This window comes from Chenopodium quinoa, unplaced genomic scaffold (genome assembly GCF_001683475.1).
Source record: "Chenopodium quinoa cultivar QQ74 unplaced genomic scaffold, ASM168347v1, whole genome shotgun sequence".
NCBI lineage: Eukaryota > Viridiplantae > Streptophyta > Magnoliopsida > Caryophyllales > Amaranthaceae > Chenopodium > Chenopodium quinoa.
This window is the reverse complement of record NW_018742881.1, coordinates 1345470-1365848: the sequence shown is the minus strand read 5'-3', so window position 1 is coordinate 1365848 and position 20379 is coordinate 1345470. Positions and strand designations below refer to the sequence as shown.

At 33.6% G+C, this 20379-nt stretch overlaps 1 protein-coding gene across 5 annotated transcripts; it reads right to left on the bottom strand.

The window, feature by feature from the left end:
• Window positions 1–634: 634 nt before the first annotated feature.
• On the bottom strand, window positions 635–19380 carry LOC110726784 (beta-amyrin synthase-like). 5 transcript variants are annotated; one of them, XM_021906300.1, is made up of 19 exons: window positions 19194–19380; window positions 18398–18411; window positions 8517–8702; window positions 8304–8393; window positions 7854–8051; window positions 7320–7404; window positions 6900–7066; window positions 6155–6346; window positions 5238–5351; window positions 5002–5124; window positions 4686–4808; window positions 3700–3798; window positions 2963–3019; window positions 2678–2724; window positions 2430–2573; window positions 1953–2130; window positions 1763–1840; window positions 828–911; window positions 635–703 (listed from the first exon to the last, which is right to left on the bottom strand). In XM_021906300.1, exons 1-19 carry the CDS (start codon window positions 19378–19380, stop codon window positions 635–637), a joined length of 2235 nt encoding a protein of 744 aa, XP_021761992.1. The 5 variants fall into 5 exon arrangements, with proteins under 5 accessions (XP_021761992.1, XP_021761991.1, XP_021761987.1 ...); XM_021906299.1 differs by lacking the exon at window positions 18398–18411 and adding an exon at window positions 17821–17837; XM_021906295.1 differs by lacking the exon at window positions 18398–18411 and adding an exon at window positions 8851–8864.
• Window positions 19381–20379: the final 999 nt, after the last annotated feature.

The window sequence follows — 20379 nt, the reverse complement described above, 5'->3', positions numbered from 1 at the left end:
GATAATTAATCACAATTTTTCACAGCAATTTGGCACCCAATTTCTACAATTTCGGACTTTAATTGCAGCAATTTGGCAAAGAGGAGAGAGATAGAGATATGGTCGTTGGAGATGTGTGGTTTGACTTGAAGAAGAAGCTAAGAAAAGAAGAAAGAGAAAATGGGTGGAGTAGAAAAATGATTGTTGGTGATATGTTATTTGGCTTGAAGAAGAAGCTAAGAAAAGAGGAGAGAGAAGAGTTGTGATAATAATAATAATAATAATAATAATAATAATAATAATAATAATAATAATAATAATGGCTGGCCACACCGTGCCACATACAGAAATTTGTGTATCAAATTTGCAATTGAATCCTTAAAGATATCAAACAAGAATAGCAAATAGGAACAAAGAGATTATAACCTTTTTTTTTTTCTTCTCATTCAAAAGAGGAACAAAGCCAAAGAAAAATAAAAACAAACTAGCAAACTACAAACGAAAACACGTTGATTAACCATCTTATGCATTAGCACAAACATCTACATGATAGATATTATGAAATTGTTAGCTTCCCTTGAGATAAATTCAATTTTTTTCAAAAGGAGTTGATTGAAGGTAATGGAACAAGCTTTCTGTATTCAGCAAGTGCCAACTACGGATAATAATTCCTGTACATTGGATAATGTAAAATGCAATTCTTCAATGATGTTCCCGTTGATTCCTATTTTCCAACAAAATTAAAATCACAGCAATTGACAAATATAATTAGTTTATATTTCGAAATAATCAAATAAGTATCATTGATTGAAACCAATAATGACTATGTGGGAGATTAATTGAGTTACCTGTTGTGGAAAATCACCATTATCTAGTTGTGAATTGATCATAAGTCTTGCTGCCCGATGTAGAGGAATAGGGTCCCTCTTCGCCTAATAAAAATTTAATCAAGTTATTAAATCAAGTTTTTTAAGTACTCCCTCCGTCTCTTTATTATAGACCTATTTGGGTTTTTTCACGCAAATTAAAAAAGTTGAAGGAAGTACATAAGTGCATATAGGCTTAGAGAGAGATAGAGAGGGAAAAAAAAGTAGTTTTTATTTATTTAAGAGCTGCAAGAATCCAACTAGTCAATAAGTTTTTACTTCATATAAAATACAGTGATGGATGAAATCTATGATTGATTTTTAATTATACACTACTAGTCAATAAGTTTTTACTTCATATAAAATACAGTGATGGATGAAATCTATGATTGATTTTTAATTATACACTTTATCATGCTCCTTCACACACCTTCATACCCAACACTAAATATTCCACAAGCAAGAAATAAGGGGCCAGGGTGAGGGAAATTTGAACTCATTATCAATATATATATATATTTTTTCTCACGTTTAGATTTTTATTAAATGAAGCCTTTGATTAGGTTTTAAACATTATCACAAATTTAGCTTTGTATTAAAACCAATTATTGTGTTTTATACTCTATCAAATAGTGTGGGAAATAGGGGTGATAAAATAGTAAACGAGGTTTTATAAAAAAAAATGAAATAAAGTAAAGTCAACCCAAATATGTAGAGTGAGTCAAACTTATGAAGTTGGTGGAAGTATTTTCTAAACGCTCTAAACTTTTATCAAATACATGGTAAGATAATTGAAATCCATACCATAGAGCTATCACCTTATTTACCTTTAACTCTTTATATATTTAAGTATAATAAGGTTTGATCACAAATTCAAAATATCACATACATGCACATAATATAAGTTGGTTATATACCTGGTCAGCATGGAGTAGACCCATCAAAGCCCATGCAGTCTGAACCACATTCGAGTTTCCTTCTAGTGGCACAAATTCCTTTGTTTCATCCATGAAAGCCATTCATCATATGTAGGTGCAAATTAATATATACTTCGTTTAAAAAAGTTCTTGTACATAATTATGACATGAAAGTCATAATTTTAATTACCTCTTTAGTACATGAAAGGTAGCTCTCACCCCATCCACCATCTATCTTTTGTATTGCTAGAAGAAATTCAACACCTTTTCTAATGGCTACACAATTATCGTAATTCTTTCCGGCTGCTACTAGCCCTCCAAGAGACAAATATGTCCCATACGTGAAGCAATTCCCCCAATTTCCATACCTATAAAGAGTATTATTGCAATTAATCGATGTTGTAATATACTACCTCTGATCCATCCATATTAGTGATTGACATGTTACTTGTTGTTCAAGTTACATGACATAATCAGTATACGGATTATATACTATCCGTTAAATGTTATGTACAACTTTGAAATAATTTATATCTAACAATTAATATCCCAAAGTTGCACATAACATTTAACGGAGGTACGTAGTATATGACATAATGAGAAAATAGTAATCATATTTTCATCATCAAGAATATCATGATCGATGATGATATATATAGTACGATACCAAGATCCATTAGGGCATTGAGAATTCTCAATGAATTCGGTTGCCTTTGTGATGAAAGTTTCAATCTCGTTCTTCCTATGGCTTGGGTATAAATTCTTGAACAATACTAAAGCTTGAATTGCCGAACTTGTACACTCAATGTACCTATAATTTGCATCATCTTGTTATTCTTCAATTCATTCAAAACTCAAAAAATATAGTTAGTCTTGAATTTGTGATTAACATTACTAGTAAATTTGAATACTCACTCGTGCTCGACAACAACGTTGGCAAATGAATCCGTAGGATTTAAGAACTGACGAATTACAAAATAAAATAGAACATTATGTCAACCATCATATTTATATATATCGTAGAAACATACTATCTTTTTACAAAATATTAATCAATAGTCAATTATTTTCCATCATATATCGTCTCAACCTAGCATAGTTATTTTTTGAAATTCAAATTTAAGTTGTATTTCAAGACATCTCAAGATAATGTACGTGCATAACCTAAGATATTACGAGTATTAATTATCATTTACTCACCTCTAACCATTTTTGACCTCTCGCTGGCTCCCAGCCAGTAACACCTCCATTTTTACTCTGCAAGTAATTAAATTTTTGAATGATAAGAGAATATAATTAAGGGAGAGACATTGTGATCGACATGGTATCATGTTCTCTTTTAAATTGGTTTAAAAAGCGTCATTGATATCATTGCATCAGATCAAATTCTTAAAAACGTTACACTATATTAAATTGCAACTTATATGTATAAAAATGTATACATATTAAGGGTGTGTTTATTTCACCTGATTTTCACTTATCTAAACTTAACTTAAAACATATTTTAATTATAATTTGTACTTGAGTAACACTTATAAAAACTTATTTTTTTTTTTCTGAACTGAACTTATTAAACTTGAAGTGAAATTAAGATGAACAGTTGTGACATGTATGGTACAATAGTACAATACTAAGAATTTTGGCAATGAATTTTTTTTTTATTATTTTAGTTACTCATGGGAGTTTGGGAGAATTGTGACATGTATAATTTGGTAGGAAATTTGCCTTTTGATAGTTTTTGTTTATCATTATCATAATTATTTTTTATACAATCGACTGTGTTGGTATAATGGAATGTGTATGTATGTGCATGTATAATAACTAACCCTGCCTTGAAGGTTTTTTTTTTTTTTTTTTTTTCTTCTTCTTGTACTAAACTATAGTCTTGAAGATCATAATATGAAAATAATGTACCCAAAAAAAAATGACAAGTTTACCTGTAATGAAAGCAAAAAATTGATGGAGTCAAATATACACTCAATGTCCATCTTTTCTCCAACAAGTTCAGGGGGCATCGTTGATAAGATTAAGCAGCACTTAACAATGAATAAAACACATGCATAGTTAATAATGGTAATTGAATAAAATTGACATAAATGAAAATTAAACAACCCCTTCATTCTTAAAAAAAATAAATAAAATAAATAAAAGAAAAGAAAAACCTTCAAAATTTTAATATACACTTGATGCATATATATAGTCGATATAGGTGTACCGAGTATCTAAGGGTGATTTTTTTTTTTTTCCATTTGATAAATCTTTACTTATTTATATTTGAAATCAGACTAAAATATCAAATGAGTGAAAAAAAAACTCTTAAATATACTTATTTTTTTCCTATCCACCTGTTACATGCAAGAATTGAAAAATACCTAACCCCTTGGTCTAGATTATTTTGAAATATTTTATTTAACTATTTCATCTTCACACAAATAAATAAATAAATAATAGTAATGCCACATGTAATCCTTCGGGATAAAGAATAAGTAATTAATTAATATATTTTAAAATTTGGTATTAATTTAAGAATGTATTACAGAATCATGAGCAATTTAGTGTACTTAATGTTACTTTTTTTTTCTCTGTTTTAAGTACCTTATACTCCCTCTATTCCTATTTCATTGCCCCATTTAATTTGACTTTTTATGGTCTTCGAGATATGAGTTAGAATGTATATATCTATAATTATATAAGCGTAAAAATTATAAAAACTTGATATTATTAGTATTTACAACTAGATGAATCTAACAAAATCTCACATGACTATATTAATATATTATTACTTATAATTAATGGGAATTTGTGGTCAAAGTTATTAAAAGTTGACACAAAATTTAATTATGGAGCAAAAAAATAGGAATAGAGGGAGTATAATGTAGCACTAAGAGCTATGTATAACAATTTCAAAAAATAAACGGTCTACCTTAAGGCTATCAGCGGTGCAATCAGAAACTTGCCAACCTTGATCTCGATCAGAGAAAGCCCAAGCTCCTTTCGAGATGTGTCGATACATACTCTTGAAGTCTCCCGATGGATTATCCTTTATCTACATTTTAACTAACGATTTAGCAATGGTATTTTTTTTTTTTACAGACCAACATTCAATATTACAGTATTGAAATTTGATTTACACTAGCATTTGGTCATATATTGTGAGTATATATGATTTACATGTAAGATAAACATATATAGTCACGTAAAATCTTGTTGAATTATTTCTATTTAAAGATGTGTACCACCTGTGATTCTTTGATGTAGAAGTGAGCTTTCTTTAAAGCAGGTCCAATTTCATCAAGACCCAAATTTGAAGCTAACAATGCTTGGACAGATAATCCACAATCCCATTGTTGGCTCCCAATACCCTATTTTTTCAATAAAAAAAATATATTGTATATATTATGATTTTCTTGAATAAAATTAATAATTTTACGACAAAATATTTGTCGCATGGATTTAGCCTAAAGAGAAATTTTACATGCACTTTTAATCCATCCTCGGATATCCAAATATAATCAGGAATTCTAGCAAGATGCTTCTTAAAATAATCTCCGTCGGGATCTTCCACCCAACATGCCATCATACATAACACCTATAAACAAATAAAGACATATTACAATTAACATCAATAGCCATAAAATGTGTAATCACAATTATATAATTATTTTTGTCAACTAGGTCAATTGGTTAATAAGATTCTAAAAAACGTAATACCATTATACCAAACACATAATCAATTTCAAATTTTGTTTTGGCACTCTTTTGTGTGGTTTTCTATGAATTAACAAAAGGAAATTTTGACCACAAAAAAAAAACCAAAAAATTGTTTTTTACCATCAAAACTTCTAAAACTTTTAATTTACCACCAAAAAAATTTCTAAAAATTGTTTTTTACCATCAAACGTCAAGAAAACCGTTAAATCTAACGGTTTAAAAAAAATTCCTTCGAATTTTGTGCGCAAAAGATGTTTTTCATAGGTTTAGGGGGCACTTTGGTTCTACGGGACCAATTTGAGGTCAAAATTGACAAAAAATGATCGGAAATGCCTCATTTTGTGTGTTCACGCAAATCGAGGTTTTTTAAACACGCAAAACGAGACATTTCGATCATTTTTTGTCAATTCTGACCTCAAATTGGTTCCATAGAACTAAAGTGCCCCCAAAACCCCTAAAGAGCATGTGTTTGACACGAAAATCGAAGAATTTAAAAAATTCCGTTAGGTTTTTTATGACAGGTGGTAAAAAACAATTTTTAATTTTTTATTTGGTGGTAAAATAAAAGTTTTAGAAGTTTTGGTGATAAAAAAACATTTTTTTGATTTTTTTTGGTGGTAAAAGTCAAAAAATCCTTAACAAAAAACAATCACTTGCTACTTGGTAACATCCAATTGTTACCTTTTCCACAGTCGCAAGTGTTATGTAACGACTATTTTCGTCTTCATAATGTATGTGCTTCATAGTAACCTCCAAAGCTTTCTTTCGAAACAACTTGTTTAGGGGCCATCCAGTAAGGAAAGGCTCCACAAAATAGTGAAGAGTGTCCCAAATCAAATCTTGAATCAATGGATGAGGGTAATAGAGATCTTCCTGTCCTTGTATAATCACGATCATTAGTTATATCATTAATGTAATTGGTAATTAAATGTGATAATTGTATTAATTGCTCCCTCATTTTCTTCTGATTGATTGCAATATATGTCTCGTTTCATTTGATTTTGCATAATGCTCACTTGATGTTAACCCTATAATTAATCTAAAAGACTAGAACGAAGGGATTATTTATTCAATTGTTGCATTTGCAACAGTGTAAATGGTTGGAATTATAGATTATTACAACTACTAACTTTGTTAAATGTTATGTGCAACTTTGGGGTATTATTTGTGAGATATAAAATATTTCAAAGTTGCACATAACATTTAACGGATGTAGTATATTATATTCAATACTACCTCCATTACAGGTTATGTGCAACGATGTGACATAAAGCAAAGATGGAAAATGTCTAATTGTTACACTTAACCTGTAACGGAGACAGTATTTAAATAATTTGGATCACTCCTATTAGACAATTGGAAGTTGGACACTACAGCACATAAGCAATTGCAAATTTGCAATTAGAAGGACTAACGTATATCTTACCTTAGCACATGCATGACGAGCTTTACTCCAACTAATTTGCTTATAAGGTTCCTTGTAGAGTTCTTCTCTAAGCTGCTTAATTAGTGGTGTAATTGGACCCACATATCTTTTCCCATACAAATAAGACACTGGCATAAATACCATTCGAATGTAGCACCACATTTTACCTACATGCATGTTATCACATTTTAGTATAAAATTTTTGAAAATCACCCCACATAATCATAATATTTGAATGTTTAAAATTGTTATATGTATCTGAGTACACAGAATATTTACGTTAAAGTCTTTAAATAAAATATTCAAATTAAAAATAAAATAAAATAAAAAATCATTGGACACACCTGCCTCTAACAACGTAAAGAAGATTCGGTATGAATATAATTGGACTAGGGTGAACTTATGAAGTCCCTTACATACCCATATGCATTGGAAATAAGGATGGAAGGAGCAGTAACTCAGGTGGCATCGGGTTGCATCCGGACCAATCGTGCAAACCAATTACCTGAAGATACAGTAAACAAAACCTTTTGTAGTCAAATAACACAAAGTTATTTAATTGATCCCTAAGTTACTATTTTATGTTCATTCATCATTATAAATCACTCTCACAGTTTCACCAAGGTTATAAAGTCCAGGTGGTCTAATTAATTTCCTTTATGCAAGGCTTTACCCTACAACAAAATAATTAATATGTTACTTTCTTCTAAATTATACAAAGAATTGAATTATATATATATATATATATATATATATATATATATATATATATATAATAAAAAACGGTATACACGAATATATTATTATGAGTTACTATTATTTTTAAGCACGCTAATATTATACAAGTATACAAGACATGTCTTTGATCATTAATTCTCCAAGCAAGAATACATGCAATTACGAAAAAATTAATAATACCTTGTGCAAAAGTATGTACTAATTAAGGGTACTTACAGAGAGCCAAATTTTTCCCCAAGAAGGAATATGTGTAATACTACCATGGTCAAGGATCCATTTACGAGCTCTAGGGCACGCGTTGTCATCACCTTCATCAGGTCCTACACCAAGTATCCTCAAACAAATGTAGTTGAGCGCCGTACAAAACATGGTGCTATGTCCTTCGCAATGAAATCCCCAACCTCCATCTTCATTCTGTTATCAATTACGTGTTATATATTTTTTTGGTGTTTAAAGAGCCACAAGGGCGGGGGTGAGAATCGATCCCAGGATCTCCTGGAATCGAGAGGGAAGCTCTAATTTAACCACTTGAGCTATCCCTCACTCTCATTACGTGTTATATATTATATGAACAACATCAGTATCTTCATATGGGGTATAATTTAATAGTGTACTACTACAAAAATATAGATATTATATTATACGAATAAAGAATATAAAATCAACCTGATGATTGTAAATGCTACGAAAGATTTCTGTTCGATGTTGAGCTGAGAATGTAGAATTTAGATGTCCTGTTATGTTTAAGCAAAATACCTGTTTAATTGTGTCATTAGTATTTTATATTACTCTAACACTTAGGAAAAAAAATTCGTATGTTAAGTGCGAAATATATCTTATACTATATATATTGATGAACAATCATAAAAAATGACTAACCAAAGGAGGGAGGTAAAATTGAGGAAAAGAAGCTTGAGCAGGCCAATGGCCATCTTCAGCTTGCAAAGCAATGAGGTAATTAGCAGCTCTCTTAATGGTCGTCGAGGCGGTCTCATATGTGATCGCTTCCCCATCACCTACCTTCATTTGAGGTATTGTTTGCTTGAAGTTTTTCTCTCTTAGGAACTATTATTTGTTGTTCAATTAATCAATCAACTAATTTGTGGTTAATAATTAATAGATGGATAAAATTAAAGAAATATTCTAGTAAATGGGACAAACTTGAAAACAAATATAGCCTAATATTTTAGGATGGAGTTAGTAGTAGCTAAACCTGGAGACGCCATATGAGATTGATAGAACAATGTATACTACAAGAGGGGGGGGTGAATTGTAGTCTATGTAGACTATGGTAAATTTTGCGGAATTAAATCTACTACTAAGAGAAAAGACACTGAGATAGGCAATGAATAAATTCACTATGTAAAAATGATTTACAATCACTAATACGTTGCCTAGACTCAAGTTCCGTGAGGAACTCAAGTTACCCAACTGTGATCCCTCAATCACAGTTTCTCACACTTTGTGATTCTACTCCGAATCACTTGTACAGTGTAAACAACTCTCTCAAATCTCACACTTTACAACTCTCACAACCCAAACCCAATTACACAATGATTACAAGTATTTTCTAAAGAACTTAAGAGACTAAGGATGGAAGGAACTTCTCTTTTAAACACTTTGAAACTCTATGCTCAGAATACTTAAGATTGTTTTTCCACACTTTCAAAACTTAACGTTGATCTGTTTTTATAGGGAGATTATCCAAGCTTCCATCATGTTCCTACTTCCCCCTCAATCCCACGTTCACCTATACTGGGAAGTTGGGATGTAAGTGGAGGAAGTTGAGAACCATGATTTCACTAACTTGACTCCCAAATCCAACGTGCATCCTGTTTTTAAGCAAACAGAATTTTACCAAGTCAAAAATCAGTTTAAAACAACATTTATTAAAAAGATAAATATTTATTTATTAAAAAGATATTTAAACAATTAATTAATTTAAAATAAATTTATCTTTTAAATTAAAGAATTATTTAGATTTTATTTATTTATAAAATAAATCTTTTCAACTGATTTTATCCCAATATTTTCAAACTGATTTTATCTCTTCCTTAAATTAAGGATTTTGAAAACTGTTAAAAACTTTTCTGAGTCATCCGTCAATCGTCAAGTTCCTTCAGGAACTTCAGGTTCCTTCAGGAACTTCATGTTTCTTCTTAGTTCCTTCCAACACTTTTGTTTCTTAAGTTCATACACTGAGTAACTAAGTATATAGAGATATGAGGACATCTTGAAAGCTTGCATTCATCATCAAGTCTTCCAAACTTTTTTGTTCCTACTCCGGAACATATTACTTCAAACCTGAATCTTCTGCTTAACCAAGACTCTTTTAAACATCATTAGTCGGAGTTTGTTTTACGTAAGTCAATCATCAAAATATAAGGTAGTCAATTCAACAATATTCCCCCTCTTTGATGATGACAAACAAAAACAAACTCGGTTAAAACAAAATAATCATCCAGGCAAATTTCGGAACTATTAACAGTAAACTAATTATATAAACAAAACAGAAAAAAATAAACTAAGTATTAAGAAGTCTGCATTATTCTACAAATTAATAAATTATGAGATTTATACCTTTGCTTAAACGATGAAGACTTGAAGAGGAATCGGTTTGAGTCCAGCTTTCTGAGTTTTGTTCTTCTCTTCCCCCTTTTGTCATTATCAAAATGATAGAAAGAGCATGCTATATATAGTACTAAACTACGGAGGGAGTAGTAAATCTGAATTCATGAACGATTAAGCATGCGCACACAGTTCATATGCAACCAGAATGAGAATATCAGATTAAAAAACAAATCAAGCCAATTGATTTCAAACCGAATCAAAACAAAATCTATAAAACAAACCAAAAAAGATCCAAAATTAACAAAAGAAAAACTGAACAGAAGAACATTGTTCATAAATCACAAGAGACAGTGGGGTAGGTATGTTTGGCAGAGAGTGGAAGTGGTAGGAGCTTCATGGTAAAGGAACATCTTTGATTGCCTTGAGAATGGTCTTGTAGCACTGTTCCTTCACCGTAGCTTTGACTTCCTGGGATGAGGAGTCCATATGAGCATTGATTTTATTTTCCAGAGAAATCATCTGAGTTTGCAGCCCCTCAACTGTAGTAGCCAAGTGATCCACTTTAGAGGTAAGGGTAGTTATACTCTGTGTAAGTGTAGTGGACAAATGCTGAAGTTCCTCCTGGATGTGCAAGAGACTTGGACCAGAGCTAAAAGCGCTGAATCCGAAACCAGAAGTACAAGGCTGGGAAGCAAGGGGAGAAGGTATGGTGTGGTGAGCAGGGGATGGAATTTGAGGTGGTGATGGAGTTCCCTCTGGAACAGAAGAGGAGGGGCCCGGAGGAACTTGGGTGGAAGTTCCTTCAGAAACTTTAGTTGATTCTTCATCCAACTCAACAATGACAAGCTCAGAATGCAGGGGTTTGGGTTTGGATGAAGCAAGTCTGACACTCCTCCTTCGTCTGCCTGGTATAGGGGTGTGTTTGACAGAACCCCCAACTTCCTGAAGTAACTCTTGCAGTAATGCCTCCTGAGCATCCTCTTCCTCCGTCTCATTCTCTTGATCATCCTCTTCCTCCTCCTCATTTGCACTCTCTACTACCCCATCACTCTTAACTTCTTCTACCTCTTCTTCACAATCCTTCTCTGGTTCTTTCTCTCCAATTTCATTTTTATTTTCCTCACGATTTTCCTCTTTCTTGTCTCCGTCCCCCTCACTGTGTTCCCCCTCGGAATCACTTTGCACATTAGATGCAAAACAAACATTCCCATTCACCACTTTTAATTTCAGCTTTAACAATGATTTTTCTTGAAGGATGTGTTCAGGTTTGAGAATGTATGTCTCGGTTTGTGGCAAAGGAACTTTCAAATCCTGAAACACCACTGTCAAAAGGGAACCATAGGGTATGTGTAGGTCGGGAATGCAGTGGTCTAGGTGGGCTATCATTAAGGCAGGAAAGTTAATGCTAACTTTCTTTGCGAGACAGAAGATAAGGGATGCATCTAACAGGGTTACAGTGCTGCGTTTTTGGGAACGAGGAAGAATTCCTCTCCAAATGATGTTGAACAATAGTTTATGCAAAGGAGTTAAGGCATTGTGGTTAGTTGTAGTAACTTTCGGGTTTCCACCAATAAATGTGACAATTTCGGTTTCATTGTGGCCATCTACGGTGTTTTTGGATTTGTTTTTGACATAGGTTCTATATCCAATATTTGGGGTTTTAAACAATTTGGCCAAATAACCTGCATCAAACTCAATATTCACACCACCAACCGTAGCACTACATACACCATCAACGCAAACAAAAGAGGAGCAAAATTCATCCATTAATGCAGGATAAATTGGAAACTTTGAACATACATCCAACAAATATATCCAATTTTGATAATCCAACAACTCTAAAATTTCGGAAAACTTACAATCCGTGCACCATGAGTGATCAATTGCATACCCAAGTAAGAATTTGTCGTTTCGGGTTTGCCGGGCTTTGGTGCGACGGGCCTTAGTTTTTTCTGGTTTTTCCTTGGGTTGAGTAGCCTTGCGTTTTGGTGCGTGAGAGGAGGAAGGGATTATCATAGTTGGAGGGACGGGTTTTGATGGTGAGTTCCGTCCGGATCGTCGTTCTAAGGGGTTGGAATTTATGTTGGTTTTCATGGTTGGGTGAATTTTGAGAAAGTAGGAGAAGTGTATAAATGGAGGTTGGTGGGAACGTGAAGGTGAGGAGGGGTTTGTGGGGAGTGACGGGTGATGATAGGTGATGAAGTTGAAGGGTTTGTAAAAAGTGACGGTTTAAGGGGTGTGGTGAAGTGACGGTTTAGGTGAAGTGAATGTGGGAGTGAATGTGGGAAAGCGTGTTAGTGGGGAGGTTGAAAGGTTGTGTGATTTATTTACAATAAAAAGAAAAATAAAAATAAGATAAAATCTAATTGAGAAAAAAATCTTTTTGTTGTTTTGGAATTTATAAGATGAAAAAAGATAAAATTAAAAATTTAAAGATAAATAAAAATGCCAGTAAGTTACTTCAGAGTAAAATACTGGTTGACCTGTAAAGAGCTTTTAAAAAAAAACTTGGAAAATAATATGGCTTAATTTGTCTTCTTTATTGACATAATCACATGATCACACACTCATTAGAATTACATGCTTGTTCATTGCAAGATTCGAGATTATGTTTTTCACACCAAGGTTATATATAGCAATGCTCAGTCGTTTCACTAAGACATACCTTGGGGTTCCAAGAAGAACTGCTCAATTCAGCTTTATCATTCCGAGTTCCAATCGCATCTTTTCGAATTTTTCTCTACTCAAAGGCTTTGTTAGAATGTCAGCAATTTGATATTCAGTTTGTACAAATTCTAATTTAATAGAGCCTTTTTCCACATTGTCTTTTAGAAAGTGATGCCTAACATGAATATGCTTTACACGTGAATGATGTACTGGATCTTTTGAGATGCAAATAGCACTAGTATTATCATAGTATATAGGAACACATTCTAAAATTATGCCAAAATCACGCAACTGTTGCTTTATCCATATTAATTGGGAGCAACATGCAGCAGCAGCTACATATTCTGCTTCAGCAGTGGATAGTGCAACAGTGTTTTGTTTCTTGGAACTCCAAGAAACTGGACAAGAGCCTAAGAATTGAACCATACCTGACGTGCTCTTGCGATTTACTAAGTCTCCGGCATAATCTGCATCAGCAAATCCTTTGAGATCGAATGTATCACTTAGTGGGTAGAATAAACTCAAGTCTGCCGTTCCTTTAAGATATCTCAGTATTCTTTTTACGGCAGTTAGATGCGACTCTTTTGGATTTGATTGGAACCTAGCACAAAGACCAACACTAAAAGAAATGTCAGGTCTACTTGCAGTTAAATATAATAAGGAACCAATCATACCTCTGTACATTGTCTGGTCCACACAAGTTCCTGAGGGATCTTCGTCTAATCTAGAGTTAGTTCCCATAGGAGTGTGGTTAGTCTTTGCGTTGTCAAGGTTATACTTTTTCAGGAGTTCCTTGACATATTTTTGCTGATGTATAAATATTCCTGATTCTGTTTGTTTGATCTGCAGTCCTAAAAAGAAATTGAGTTCCCCCATCATGCTCATTTGGAACTCACTACACATCAAGTCAGCAAAGTACTTGCACAAAGATTCGTTAGTTGCACCAAATATAATATCATCAACATAGATCTGTACAACTAAAAGATGAGTTCCTTTAGATTTTAAAAACAAAGTTTTATCAATTTTTCCTCGTTTAAAATCATTTTCCAAAAGGAACTTAGAAAATCTTTCATACCATGCTCTTGGAGCTTGTTTTAGTCCGTAGAGAGCCTTATCAAGTTTAAAAACATGGTTTGGAAAATTTGGATTCTCGAATCCAGGGGGTTGATCGACGTAAACTGTTTCTTTTAATAAACCATTCAAAAACGCACACTTTACGTCCATCTGATACAGTTTAAAACCCATAAAAGCAGCAAAAGATATTAAAATTCTAATAGCCTCAAGTCTAGCAACAGGAGCAAATGTTTCCTCAAAATCAATACCCTCCTGTTGGTTATATCCCTTTACAACCAACCTAGCCTTATTTAGTACAATTGTACCATATTCATCAAGTTTGTTTCGAAAGACCCATTTTAAGCCTATGACCTTTTTATCTAGTGGCTTAGGTTCAAGATGCCATACCTGATTTCTTTCGAATTCATTGAGTTCCTCTTGCATGGCTATAATCCAGTCAGGGTCTTCTGAGGCTTCTTTGTGGTTGCGAGGTTCCAAAGTAGATAGAAAAGCATTGAAGGCACAGAAGTTCCTCATTTGCGATCTAGTCTGAGTTCCTTTGCATAAGTCACTGATAATTTTGTCCAGTGGGTGTGACTTTTGGTGCTTCCAAGGTTTGGGCTGGAAGGTTTGGATAGGAACTCGACTATTCTGATTTCCTGAGCCTGTTGCTTCTTCTTCAGTGATTTCCTCTTGTGTTATTGGTTCCTCGGCAGGTTCTTCATTCTGAGGCTGTTCTCTCGAAGGAACTTCAGTCTGTATGTCAAGTTCCTTCTCTGGATTTTCATGATTTTCATTTAATCGAGTTGGCTGCTTATTTGGAATTACTGCATCTTCTTCTTGTTCTTGAGGACGTACTAGACCAATTTCAAAGTCATAGTCCTCATGTTCCTGTGTACATGGAAGTGGATTAGTTTCATCAAATATAACATGCACACTTTCCTCAACACACATAGTGCGTTTATTGTAAACTCTATACGCTTTACTGTTAGTAGCATATCCGAGAAATACGGCTTCATCACTTCTTTCATCGAATTTCCCTATGTTCCTTTTACCATTATTATGCACAAAACATTTACAACCAAATGCTCTCAGATGAGATATATTCGGTTTTCTGCCTTTCATAAGTTCATAGGGTGTCTTATTTAATATAGGCCTTAGCATGACACGATTTATAATATAACAGGCTGTATTCACGGCTTCTGCCCAGAAGTTCCTTGGAAGATCGCTGGCTATTAACATGGTTCGAGCCATGTCTTCTAAGGTTCTGTTCTTCCTTTCCACAACTCCATTTTGCTGTGGAGTTCTTGGAGCTGAGAAATTATGACTTAAGCCTTGTTCCCTGCATAAATCATCAAATTTAAAATTCTCAAATTCAGTGCCATGATCAGATCTAAGGTGTATCAGTTGATGTCCGGTGGACTTTTGAATTCTCCTGAAAAATGTGACAAACTCATCAAAAGTCTCATCTTTGCTAGACATAAAAATTACCCATGTGAATCTAGAATAATCATCAACAATTACTAAGACATACTTCTTTCCACTTCTACTTTGAATCCTCATAGGACCACACAAATCCATATGAATTAACTCTAAAGGTTTCGTGGAACTCACCATTTTCTTGGATTTAAAGGATGATCTGACCTGTTTTCCTTTCACACAAGCATCACAAATTTTGTCACATAGGAACTTGATTGAAGGAAGTCCCTCTACCAAGTTCCTTGTTCTTAATTTATCAATCAAAGAGAAACTTGCATGACCAAAACGTTTATGCCACAGTAAAGGATCATCCTCGATGACACTGAGGCAAGTTAAGTTGTTCCTCGGAACTGTATTGAGATCCACTGTATAAGTGTTCCCTTTCCGAGTTCCTTCCAGCAAAACTTTCCCAGTGTCATTCTGAATGATGCTACATTTTTCAGAATCAAAACTTACTGAGTTTCCTTTATCACAAAATTGTGATATGCTTAATAAGCTGTGTTTGAGGCCCTCGACTCAAAAAAACGTTATCAATAGCTTGGGAACTTGACCTTCCAACTTTTCCTACGGCAACAATGTTGCCTTTCTTATTATCACCAAAGGTCACAGTTCCTCCTGTATAGGCCGTCAGTGAGAGAAATCTTGATTCATCTCCTGTCATGTGCTTGGAACAACCACTATCGAGGTACCATTGGTTGTTCCCCCTCACTACGACCTGCAAAAGAAACTAAGGGTTAGATTCAGGAACCCCATCTTTCATGGGTTCCTTCGTTGATACAGCAGACTCATTTTTCTTTTGCCATACATAAACTATATTTTTAGTGGACTTAAGTTCCTTTCTTTTGCATTCAGTATCTTTGTGTCCTGACTTGCCACAGAAGGAACACACAGTCTCACTAGGAAGTTCCACATAGTTTTTCTTTTTACTACTACTCTTCTTTTTGTGGTTGAAACCCAAACCTTCTGTCCTTCTGGTTTGAGCTTCAAGTATCCACTTTGGAACTCCCATGTGGATTACACTCTCATTGTTTCTTGCTCTTTCTAGATCCTTTTCAAGGAACTCATTTTTGTCTTTAGTAACCTGCAATTCTTTTTTCAAATTTTCAAGATCATCATTAAAGGTTACTAAAGGCAATTGAAGAGCATTATTAGAATCAATGTTAGTGCATAGCAATTTATACTGAGTCAATTCAACATTTAACATGATATTTTCATTTTTGACTCTTTCCAGTGTTTCTTTAAGCATAGTTATTCTATCTAGCAAATCAAAGAATCTTCCCTGAACATCTGTTCTTGAACTATTCAAATATTTCATATGATCCTTATAGATTTCTAGAGCTTTTTCATTTTGTCCAAGTTTAAGACATATTTCTTTATATTCATCCAATGTTTCTATGAGCAAAGAAATTAATTTGTCTTTTGACAGGGATTTCAGAAATTTAGGTTCGAGATTTACCTCCTTTGACCTTTCACTGTGTTTAGCCATCAAACACAGGTTTGCAGTTTCTTCTTCCGTGGATTCTTCTTCATCCTCAGAACTTGTGTCTCCCCACGCAGCTATCATGGCTTTCCTGTAATCAGATTTTGAAAAGTTAGGAGTATTAGATTTTCCGTGTTCCTTCATTTTGCCTTTTCCTTTTTCTGATTCCCAGAGAGGGCATTCCTTGATGAAGTGATCTGTGTTCCCACATTTGTGGCAACCTCCTGTTTCCTTGGAGTATTGGTTCTTCTTGAAGTTCCTTTTCTTTTGGTCACCAAACCTTTTGTTACGGTACAGCTTTTTTAACTTCCTGACTAGCATGGCAGCTTCTTCCTCTCCAGATTCGGAATCCTCATCACTTGGTTGGGCAACTTTTAAAGCGATTCCTCGGCTTTTTGAGCTTTCTTGACTTTTGTTTGATAGGTGAAGCTCATGAGTTATCAAGGAACCTGCAAGTTGTTCAAGGTTAAAGGTTGTAAAGTCCTTTGATTCCTGCAAAGCAGCCACTTTGGCTCTCCACCGTTCATCTTCAGGAAGGCTTCTTAGAATTTTGCGTACCTGTTCATCCATAGGAACAACTCTACCAAGAGAAACTAATTCATTAGTAATATTTTTAAAACGAGTAAACATTTCTTGAATAGTTTCTTTTGAACCCATTTCAAAACGTTCATATTTAGAAAGCAGTATATCAATTTTAGAACGTTTGACTTCATGAGTTCCTTCGTGGGTTATTTCTAGTAAATCCCATATTTCTTTTGCTGTTTTACATCCCATAACACGAGTGTGTTCATCTGGCCCTAAACCCCAAACTAGGAGTTTTTTAGCAGTAGCATTAATCTCTTTCTTCTCAAAGTCATTTCTATCATATTCAGAGATAGGTTTAGGAATTACCTCATTTTCTGCATTGGTCTTGGTTACCTCGTAATCTCCTACTTCGATAGCTCGCCAGACTTGATAATTCTCGGACTGTATGAACATCTCCATCCTTGTCTTCCAATAGGCATAGTACTTCCCATTGAAGAGTGGTGGTCTTTGTGTAGAGTAACCTTCAGCTAGTCTCTCGTCCTTTGACATTGTTCCTCCAGGAACTTGACTCGACAAGGCTTCCTGCTTTTCCGAGTTCCTTGCTCTGATACCAATTGATAGAACAATGTATACTACAAGAGGGGGGGTGAATTGTAGTGTATGTAGACTATGGTAAATTTTGCGGAATTAAATCTACTACTAAGAGAAAAGACACTGAGATAGGCAATGAATAAATTCACTATGTAAAAATGATTTACAATCACTAATACGTTGCCTAGACTCAAGTTCCGTGAGGAACTCAAGTTACCCAACTGTGATCCCTCAATCACAGTTTCTCACACTTTGTGATTCTACTCCGAATCACTTGTACAGTGTAAACAACTCTCTCAAATCTCACACTTTACAACTCTCACAACCCAAACCCAATTACACAATGATTACAAGTATTTTCTAAAGAACTTAAGAGACTAAGGATGGAAGGAACTTCTCTTTTAAACACTTTGAAACTCTATGCTCAGAATACTTAAGATTGTTTTTCCACACTTTCAAAACTTAACGTTGATCTGTTTTTATAGGGAGATTATCCAAGCTTCCATCATGTTCCTACTTCCCCCTCAATCCCACGTTCACCTATACTGGGAAGTTGGGATGTAAGTGGAGGAAGTTGAGAACCATGATTTCACTAACTTGACTCCCAAATCCAACGTGCATCCTGTTTTTAAGCAAACAGAATTTTACCAAGTCAAAAATCAGTTTAAAACAACATTTATTAAAAAGATAAATATTTATTTATTAAAAAGATATTTAAACAATTAATTAATTTAAAATAAATTTATCTTTTAAATTAAAGAATTATTTAGATTTTATTTATTTATAAAATAAATCTTTTCAACTGATTTTATCCCAATATTTTCAAACTGATTTTATCTCTTCCTTAAATTAAGGATTTTGAAAACTGTTAAAAACTTTTCTGAGTCATCCGTCAATCGTCAAGTTCCTTCAGGAACTTCAGGTTCCTTCAGGAACTTCATGTTTCTTCTTAGTTCCTTCCAACACTTTTGTTTCTTAAGTTCATACACTGAGTAACTAAGTATATAGAGATATGAGGACATCTTGAAAGCTTGCATTCATCATCAAGTCTTCCAAACTTTTTTGTTCCTACTCCGGAACATATTACTTCAAACCTGAATCTTCTGCTTAACCAAGACTCTTTTAAACATCATTAGTCGGAGTTTGTTTTACGTAAGTCAATCATCAAAATATAAGGTAGTCAATTCAACAGAGATCACCACAAGCCTTATCTTGAAAGCGGTTTTTATAGTAGTTACGACGAACCTCTTCAACCTCCTCTATCTCTTCGGGGGTGCCATAGTTGGGATCAAACTCCCAAGTTTGGCGCCCCATTAAGTTGTTGGTAGTAAATAAGTAAGGCTCATTTTCTCCTTGTGCTACTTTCAACCTCCACATTTTATGATTTGCCCTATAACTTTATACATGTATAATTTCATTGTTAATAGGAATAAATTAATTCAATGAAATGCTAGTACGTATATATAAGATCAATCTTTAAAAGAGGAGAGAAATCTAAAGGTTTTGAGATGTACTATTTGTGACGATACCGAAGTAACGTCCGTGAAGCTATATACTACGTACAAAATTTAAGTTGTAAAACTTGGTTGAAAAACTACTCTTTTTATATACTTGCTCTATTTTTATGTGCGTGGAATTTTAGGAGAAATTGGATAAAATAATAAAATATGAAAGTAGTAGGGTATGTGAAAGAGTAAAAAATTGTAAAAAGCAAAAGTAATAGAGACAATTACAGTAGAGAGAATATGAAATTAATAATATAACTAGTTTTGTGCCCCGTGCGATGCTCGATTGTTTATATTAGAGTATATAACATATTCATGAGCCTCAACCATCAGCTTAAGCTTTTGGTTGAGTTGGTTCACTAACATGGTATCAGAGCCAACGTGACATAGAGTTCATGGGTTCGAATCTCATCCACCCCTCCTTTAAAGTGGATTAATTCGCGCCGGGTATGAGAGGGTCTGTGCTGCATCCACCTTGTAATGAGTAATAATAATGGTGGTGGATATTTTCGATTTAATTAAATACATTTAAAAAAAATTAGCAAAATAAATAAATAAATAAATAAATGTTCAAAGCTCGTTGAATTGACCCGAAGACCCGACCCTAATTGACAGGTCTACATAGTAATAAAATTCTATTATATTGTGAAGTATATATTATTTTAACCGATTTCTATATATTATAAATGGATGCATGTTTTACGCTTAAAACTACTTCCTTTGCTCAAAAAAATATTATGATATAAAAAATAAATTTATATGATAATTATTTAGAATTATAATCTAATATATTTTTTTACATCCGAAATATTGGTATTTTATCGAAAATAAAACTTTTATATTAAAATTCTATCCAAATAGAATTCTAAAC